At 41.1% G+C, this 9,395-nt stretch overlaps 1 protein-coding gene across 1 annotated transcript; it reads right to left on the reverse strand.

The window, feature by feature from the left end:
- Positions 1 to 481: 481 nt before the first annotated feature.
- Positions 482 to 9,139, reverse strand: CCDC160 (coiled-coil domain containing 160). The gene is made up of 3 exons (XM_081221825.1): positions 8,740 to 9,139; positions 7,564 to 7,621; positions 482 to 1,513 (listed from the first exon to the last, which is right to left on the reverse strand). The coding sequence occupies exon 3, from the start codon at positions 1,487 to 1,489 to the stop codon at positions 500 to 502; it is 990 nt and encodes a 329-aa protein (XP_081077951.1). The 5' UTR covers positions 1,490 to 1,513; positions 7,564 to 7,621; positions 8,740 to 9,139; the 3' UTR covers positions 482 to 499.
- Between the last annotated feature and the right edge of the window lie 256 nt (positions 9,140 to 9,395).

The following is a 9,395-nucleotide window of genomic DNA, read 5'->3' on the forward strand; positions in this document are numbered from 1 at the left end:
CCTGCATTTGGGGGGGAGACATTTATATATGCCTAATTAAGGATAGATCTCAGGGAAAGCAGATACATTTTTAGTATTCCACTGAGTCTGAACAGACTGCTTGAAGACCCATACCCACATGTTATGCTTACACAAATAAATGAGATTTTTATTGTTAATGTCAACGAATACAGATGGAAGAATATTCACGTGCCAAGGACACATTGCTCACAAGATCACAAAATGTCTGTTGATCCGTATTCATCAATGATTTGGTGAATCACTACATGTCTTTGAGTAAATATATATATATATATGTAAAGAGATTTCTAAAACTTCATTTCTATTTGGACTCTGGCAATAAATTCATTAGAAAGGGAAAGCAGAAGCTTTGAAGTTAACATCTACACCTTTCACAGATATCTTGATTCACCAAACATGAAAATCACATCCCATCACACATGTTTTAAGCTGCACACAAAGAAAGCACAAGAAACACTGATTTGGCTCAATCATTTGCCTAATGAAAGGCTTTTTTATTTAAAAAAAAATCCCCCATAAAGCTGTCAGGGGTACCTGATGACGTTACAGAAGCAAAGAATTTTCTAAACAACTCCAGGGCTCTGTTGTTTCTTGCATGTGTGGTCTTCGCTCTCAGTTCATTCCTGATGGCCCTGAGCTCTCCGTGGATCTTTTCCATTTCTAATTCATAATACAATTTCACTTCTTCCTTTAGGAGTGCATTTCCAACCTCAGTTTGCTGCTTTAAGTTCCTAACAGCTTCTTTTAAATACTTGTTCTCAAGGCTCAACTTGTGGATGACCTCTTTGGCTTGCTGGAGTTCTTCTGTTAAGTTTTTAACATTTGTTGCTTTTTCAGAGAGGTCATTTCTTAAAGCTTGAAGTTCCCAGTCTTTCTTGGAAGTTTCCATCCCTGCTTCTTGAAAATTTAGGGGTTTTGAAGAGACTTCTTTTTTGCAGTTCAAAAGTTCTTTTTCCGCATTTTCGAATTCCTCTTCTATTTTTCTGCATTTCATATTAAGCGCTTCCAGCTCTTCATTCAAAAGATTCAGGCGAAGTTTTGGAGACATTCCTCCAGTGAATTTCTTCTTCTTGTCTTTTCGTGGTGGAGTTGATAATTCCTTTGTACCCCAGCTAAGAGGCTCTTCTGAACTATTAAAGCTTTCTTCAGTTGCAATGTCCAAATTAGATGATTCACAGGAGGCAGAATTTGTGTCTGCCTCATTCTTTGAAATGTTTATCTTTCTCTCTCTTAAATTTGGTTCTTGTTCATTTTCATTTGGTTGAGAAATAATTTCTTTCCTTTTAAATTTATTTTCTTCTTGAAACTTTCTACTAGACAAATTAAAAATCCCTTCCATTCTCTTGGCCTTACGTAAAGTCATTTGTTCAGAAGAAGATTCAAGCTGAGAAGCCTCATCTAGAATATCCTGTGCACTAGAAAAAGCAGCAAACATATTCTCCTTCCAGTGTTTTCTTCTAGCATCCATTTCTTCAGGCACCTCTTCCAATTCCTGAAAAACAAAATTTTAAATCAAGGCACATATTTACACTGGCAGCCGGGGTAGTGGAAAGAACTAAGAATCCTGGCTCAGGGGTGAAAGAACCTAAATATTTGAGGGCTGGCACTCCCTCTAACTCACTGAGTGACTTGGGCCTCAGTTCCCTCATTTATAAATGGAAAGGGCTAAACTAGCTAAGTTCTACAGACCTTTCCAGTTTTAGAATTCTCTGATCCTATGAAATATAACCAATAAATGGACACACTTGGCTATTTATTGTAAAGAAAATAATTCTATGAGAAAGCAGCATGAAAACAACTGCTTTAAAACAGTAAAAGTGATTTTAAATTAATAGGTTAATATTGATAAGTTAAATCTGTGCTTCCAATGTGCCTGTTTTTTTTTTTCTAGTTCTTTTCGGTTGGACTACTGTTTATTCATTCTTTAAAGTGACTAAAACATCAGTGCTTAATGCAATGTGAGCTGCTTTGGGTAAAGTATACCATGCAGACTTCCTTATGACTAACGCTGCCAAACGCCCTTCTGTCTTGACCTGTAAATTCCTGCTATTCCAGTCTTGGGCTTTGCTTTTAGGCAAGACTGCCAAGTGTACAGAATTCTATCCATTTTGACAGCAATTTCATGATGAGAACCGAATGTCAACAACTGAAAATATTAATGCCACCAAATGGGTTTTTCTCGAGATACTGATTCCAAGTATAGTTTTTAGGTGAAAACTTAGCATACTAAATCACAGCTAATTTTCTAAATTTACAAAAATTAGAGGATACATATTTTGTTTCAAGGAGTCTTCCCTATTCAAAGACAGTCCATAACATACAGCTTTCCTAAAACAGAAACATTTGATCAGTAACTACTTTTGAGAGAAGGGAGAAAGAAGGACCCAAGCAACATGCTGAAGGGCCACTGGCATCTGAAGCCAGCAAACTGGCAACTGCAGTTACCGCCAAAGGGTGGGAAGAAGAAGGAGGGGGTCATTTTATTCACTTTATACATTAATTTGCTGTAATATAGTTGGAAGATTACCACCGAGAAAAATCAAAGTATGCCTGCATCTATTTTTCCCATTAACACAAATGTAATTTTATCTTGGTAACAAAAAATGGCAGTTGTGTTTATTTTTTAATTAATATTTTCTTTAATATTATTAAAGATTATAAATGTAATATTATATTATTATATTTAATAATTGTAATATTTCATATTATATAAAGATGCTAATAGTAGTGCATGTTATCCGTAGAACTTTGGAAAATACAGAAAATCACACATACAAGAAAAAACCAAAAGAAATCTTCCTCATAGTCCTGTAGCCCTGAGATAACCACTTTTTTACATATTATTTCTTGATTATTTTCTTTTTAACAAGTATAGTTTAAATTCTAACAAATTGTTCTTACTACAGACAATGAGAGAATAAACTCGATACCTACATGCCTGACACCTTCCCCCCAAAAGAAGAGGGAAGGGACTCACTCTATACCCAAGGATACATCTCCACTGACAACTATTTGGCTTTGAGGAAAGGAAAAGGTACAAATATTCAGTGAAGGTGTTAAAATGATTGGTTCAAAAGCCATAACCCAAGCTTTAAGTTTAGTCAATCAGACCACAGTAGTAAGCCAAGACTTGAAATTCATGGTATGTATTTGCCATTGGAGCATCCTCTCCTTTCTCTTGAAATAGTCAGTTATGACTTTATTATTCTGTTAGTCACCATCCAGAAGTATCGATGATCTATCTGTCCTTAAAGAGGAAGATGATCATAATCCCATTTGCTCTCCTCTCTAGAAATATGAATGCAAATGCTGGGAATTATTACAGGGATCATAAAGGAAAGGAACAGAAGAAACAGAAAAGATGGCAATACTAATTGCCAGTCACATTTTTATTTATTTATTTATTTATTTAATTTATTTTTGGCTGCGTTGGGTCTTCGTTGCTGTGCATGGGCTTTCTCTAGTTGTGGTGAGTGAGGGCTACTGTTCGTTTTGGTTCGCGGGCTTCTCACTGCAGTGGCTTCTCTTGTTGTGGAGCACAGGCTCTGGGCACGCAGGCTTCAGTAGTGGTGGCACGCGGGCTCAGTAGTTATGGCTCACGGGCTCTAGAGTGCAGGCTCAGTAGTTGTGGTGCATGGGCTTAGTTGCTCTGTGGTTTGTGGGATCATCCCAGACCAGGGCTCGAACCTGTGCCCCCTGCATTGGCAGGCGGATTCTTAAGCACTGCACCACCAGGGAAGCCCAGTCACATTGTTTAGCAGTCAAATTTTTACCAGACAACTCTGTAAAAGTTTAAAAATGCTTCTAATCAGGTAGCAATGGGAGAGAGATTACTATTCTTCCTACCTAATTCTGGATGAAAGGCATTGGTGAGATTGATCAGGAAAGTGGTATGCAGAGGGGCAAGGTGAGGCCACTTTATACATGAACTTAGCAATAATGACAAATCTGAGATAGAGGTCTGGGTATAGAGAAAGGTTAAAATAGAAAGCTCTTTTCATTAATGATTTTGCACCTTGAAAAAGTGACTTCTATCTCCAACCCTCCCATAAATCTCTGGCTAAAAACATATATATATATATATATATATATATATATATATATATATATATATATATATTCCAGCATCACTACGTTTCTTCCCTGGGCCTCTGTATAATTTCCTGATACAGCCCATGCTTTTCACAGAACTGGGAAGAGTCCACTTATTTTATAACTGAGGCTCAGAGAAGTTAAGTGACTTGTCCAAGTCCACACAGCCTATAGTGGTAAAACTGAGACCCTGTCTCTCAGGTCAGTGCTTATCCTAAAATTCCTCTGTATTCTTCTGTTAGGTTTCATTCCACAAATTGAAAGAAAACAACCCACTATTTTCAGAGCTGAGGTATTTTTAAAGGGCCACAAAAGGAGAGAGGAAAAAGGAAGGGGGGAGGGTAAGGAGAATTGCATGTCACATATCAAAGGCCAGAAAGAGAAAGGTCTGAAAAGCCTTTTGGAATTTCCCTCCCATAGCTTACACAGGGCAGGGTCAAGGGGTCTCTGAGCTGCTTCTTTCTCTCTCCCTTTCTTTCTCTCTCTCCTTTCCTCCCCTTTCCCTTTCCCCCTTCCCTCCTTCCTTTCTTTTTTTTTCTCTTTCATTGGCAAGATATCCTTTAAGGGCTTGTTCCCAAATCTAGTCACAGAGTATGGCAAAGCCCAGAGTGCGGGTAAAAGGTGCCAGGCTCATTTTCTCTTCACAGATTGCGTTGTTTGTTTTTTATGCAGAACAAGTATGACATTAGTATTCTCTGGCAAAGACAAGAAATATGCTTTAACACAATGATACTCCTTCCTCTACCCTGGCGTGGCAGCCATTTTGCTTTCAATATACTTGATTAGGTAATTTGTCGCAGCATAAGGCCGATCAAACCAGAGCCATTATTGAAAGTATAAGCATGCCTTTTTAGTGGGTCATTTATTATTACAAGTGCCTACCCAACACTATATCGGATGTTGAAGGACTGAAGGGTAGGGGAAGGAGGTCCAAGAGAAATGAAAAATTTAAAGAAACGAAAACACAGGAAGACAATATAAAGTCATATGACAAAAACAACATTAGTGGTCCTCTAAGCCAGTGATCCCCCGAAGTCCTTGGGACTGCACTGTTAAGGCATGGTTGTCCATTATATGGCTACATCTGTTCATTTGTGTCTGACATGAACTGATAATGGACACCTGACGGTTCTAGTTAGTGTCTCCCTGAAAACATCATCATTCATCCTCTGGTGACTTACTTTTGCAGTGGCAAACTAGTAGGGCATTTTGGTGGAGTACAGAAATTTCTTGACTCATGGAAATGGTTTCTACTCACCTAAAGAATTTGGGAACCACTGATAAAATAAACTGAAAATGGATTTATAATGTAATATCATATAACATAATGTAATTGTTGAAAGCTAAGCAAAGAGTGATCGCTTATTATGGATCTTTAGGTAAACTGTTTCATAAAAATCTTGGGTGAATGCATGTATGTCTTCAAAAAGTTCCAGAAAGTAATACACCGTTTATTGTGAAAGGAGAACCCCACAAAACCATCTAATTTTCATTTTCAAGGTATGGGGCCCTGGGGAATATGCTCATATTAAGATGGATAAGTGATCAAATATGTGAAATCTAATTATTTATGTTCTAAAATATTTATACTTTAAACCACATGCTTTAGGGAAATTTGATGACATAAAAATCAAAGATCTCTTTTCTTTCTTGCCTTATCTCATTTACATTAGATTTGATTTCAAAATTTCAGGACCATCTCTTTTGCATAAATCTTGATCTGTCTGCAAAATGCAATTATTCTTCCAAGCAGGGGTAGGCAGGGACTGGGAAACCTCCAGAAGCTTTTTCCCACCTCACAAGAGTGCTTCATCCCAAACTTTGTAAATTGGGAGTGATGTTTAGAAAAGGTCATCTCCAACCTGTGATGGGGCAGTAAGGGGAAGACAAAAGGCCCTTCTTAGCCCAGGCAACATTTTCCCATTATTCTTGCATGGTTCGGTTCTCCGAACCCTCAGAAAAACTGCTTGGCCAAGACAGGAAAAAAAACGTCTGTTTCAAAGAAAGTCACTGGCCTTGCTTCTTTGCTCAATTGTCCAATCTGTTCTCACATAAAAGCAGTAGTTCTCAACTTATTTTTCTGCTTCCACTGTTCCCAGGCACAAAACACTGCCATCATTATCCCCTCTCCTTGCTCCAGAAGATTCTGACCTGCTCCCTTTAGGGGAGCTTCTCCATTCCCCAGCCTTTCAAAAATCATTGGTTTACAGAAACTATTAAATACAAAAATGAGGACTGCCCAAAGCTGTCTGAAGGAAGGTGGGTAAACATGTTCTACCATGCAAAATTGTGGGGAAGGAAAAGAAAGTTCTTGAGAAAGGAATTAAGTGTGGACTATGGTAAAAAAAAAAAAAAAAGACTGAAGGAGTCAGATATCTTGGCTCCCACACTTTAGAACTATGTGAAAACTTAACTTTTGTGAACCTGTTTCTTCAGATGTAATATAGGGACAATATACCTATTTCCAGGTGGTTAGGAGAAATTATTGAAAATGAAAATGGAAGCAATTTTAAAGTATACTATACACCATGGGTTGTTCTTTTTTAGATTTTCCTTACCCTCCCTTGGAACATAAACCAGTCAAACAACCCAACCCTTCTCCAAAGATATGTGCTTCCAAGTTGCTAGCCTGAAGTCATCAGACCTCAGAAAAAGTCAGTTTGAAAAAAAAAAAAGGAAGTACTATTAAGGTAAGTAGGAGGGAACTTAAACTTGAATCTTACATTAATTCGACCTGCGTCTTCATGGAAGAATTAGCCCTAAATCCTGTAAATTGTTGACGTCCCCAAATTTCCAAAGCTAAATTGATTCTAAGCAGAAGAGTTGTAGTCTTTTCTACATCCGAAGAGATTTGCATTTTTTATCACCAATTGCTTTACCATGAACTTTCCAAATGTCCCAGTGTTTTTCAGAGCCACCAATAATACCTTAGAAATATTACAACTGAGGTATCAGTTTGAAGATTATCAAGGATTACTCTGCACTCTGAGTTTTTCTTGTGCTTCTGCATCATTTCATACATAGTTTCATTTTACCAATACGCTGTGATCTCCTGGCATCTTATTCATGTTTGTATCCCTGCTGTTGCCTGACACATAGTGGCCCTCAATAAATATTTGTTGAATGAATGACCCTTAATATTCTTCCTGAAAATCCTACCACGTTTTGATTCTAATTGAGTTTCTGTAAGTACTTATAACTTCTCTTTTGGCTTATGAGGTTTTGGGGGGTGACATTTTAGGGAAAGGGCTTTTATTTTTCCCTTAAAGTTTATTTGGCTCACCTAAAGTCTTCAGGACACTTTTCTTTTGTATTTTTAAGAGGTTTTTTTGATAGTGTACTGACAGTGCAGACTAATGGTCTAGTTAAAAGATGGAAGATTTACACTGGGTGAGGCTCTGTGCTTCTAAACCTCCATAACCAGCTATCAGCCAGCAAAACGGTACTTACAATTCCTGACGTCCAAGGTCTTCTATCTGATGCCGCTGTTCTCCTTCTCCAGATTGAACTGAAAAAGAAAATATATTATATATAAAACATACTTTATATATTTTGGTTAATATATAATTAACCAAAATGCCCAAATCTGTGTTCATATGAGATGTAGCTTAAAATTACATACAAGTGATAGCCTTAATGTTGTTTGGCTTACCTGAAATACGATGTCAGACACTTTGAAGCAAGTTTTCTTTTTAACTTGTGAACCCAATTTCCCAACTATCACACCACTAAGTTTTCCTTCCCCAAGCAATGTAAATATCAGATGGGACAAGAATCATGGTGACATCTTATTCAACGCGGTACCTCCTCACCTTTAGCAACTATTGAACAAATGAGCCACCACTGGCGGCCACAGCGGCATGCTTGTTAGTAAGCTGCAGGCCAAGAGCCGCGTTAGCAGAGGCTGGAGCCAAGGCATTGCCTCCCTCCCCCAGAGTCCAGTTATTTTGAAAAATCATTAAAAAGGGAAGTGATCCCGGTTTTTGCCTTAATCTTTCATGGACCTCACATATGAGCCAAGTGGACAAATTGTCTTCTCTATTGTTTGGCCGATATTGAGAGCGAAGCAAAGTACCATTGAAAACCGGGCCCTGTGCACGGGTCTTACCCCCAATTCTTTATTATTAGTGTGGAATAATTCCTTCTAGGAGAAAAGATACGAAGTCGCCTTAATTCCGAAAGGCCGAGTACTTTATTAGTATGGAAGTCACTTTCTTGCTATAAAGCTGCATCTAAGCATGCAGAGTTTGGGGGTTTTCTCTGTAAATGGTTAACTAAACTCCTGCCACCGCTGCTTCCAGTGGAGACGAGCTGGCTAGGGTCAGTGTGCTGCCCGGGCCGCCACCGCAGGTGACACCTCCCACCTCGCCAGTCCCTACCCTCTGCTGGCGGGCCGGCAGGGAGAGGGCAGGGGCGAGGCCTGACCCCACTCCTCCTTCCACACCCCTAGTCCCACACCCTGTCCCCTGCCCTCCCAAACGCCCGCCAGTTCCGGACCGGGGCCCTAAAGGGTGAAGAAACCCGCAGTGGGCATCGAGGCGGGGAGCGCGCTGCCTCCGCCCGGGTCACCCAGGGAGGGCGAGGGGCTAGCCTGGGGAGCCCCGGCCAGGCCGGGCGCAGACATACCTAGCGGCTTGGGTGGGGTCCGGTGGGCCCTGGCCCCTCTTCCCTGAAGACGGCCACCAGCGGCGGACGGCTGCTCTGGGTTCGGCGCTGGCCAACGCGACCCGGCCGGACCGACCCCGGGCAGAGCCTCTGCAGTGCAGGGCCAGCGCGGGCCGCGCCGTTGCCTGGCAACCGGCCAGCCTGATTTAAAGGGACCCGCGCGCCGCTGCCCAGAGCGCTGGGCCGGGCGCTGCCTGGCGATCGTCACAGCCCGCGCGAGCACTGAGCATGCCCAGTGGGGCGGGCGCCGCGGCAGCTTCTGCCTGCACGAAATCCGAGCTCGAAGATCAAAAGAGAGCTGAGTCAGGGCGGGAAGGGGCGAGAAACTGCGAGGCAGCCCCACCCATGGTGGGCTTATTACGGAGGGTCTGGGTGACTCACAAAGCCACCTGGACACTGCGATTGTGGGGGAGGAGGGAGTGACACAGGGATAATCCCTAGGCCTGCAGTTTAGTAACGTGACATCGAGGACGGTTAGCTCCGGAAGGTAGCCTGGATTTGGTTCAGGGTCCTTGACAATATGGGAATTGCACTCCGCCCGCCGCCCGTCCGCACAATGGTCTGGCCAGAATTTCTGCCTCTGATCGACCTTCTAAGGGCGTGTGTCAGGAGAGCAT

The sequence above is a fragment of the Mesoplodon bidens genome, assembly GCF_964165515.1.
Source record: "Mesoplodon bidens genome assembly, chromosome: X".
Taxonomy (NCBI): Eukaryota; Metazoa; Chordata; class Mammalia; order Artiodactyla; family Ziphiidae; genus Mesoplodon; species Mesoplodon bidens.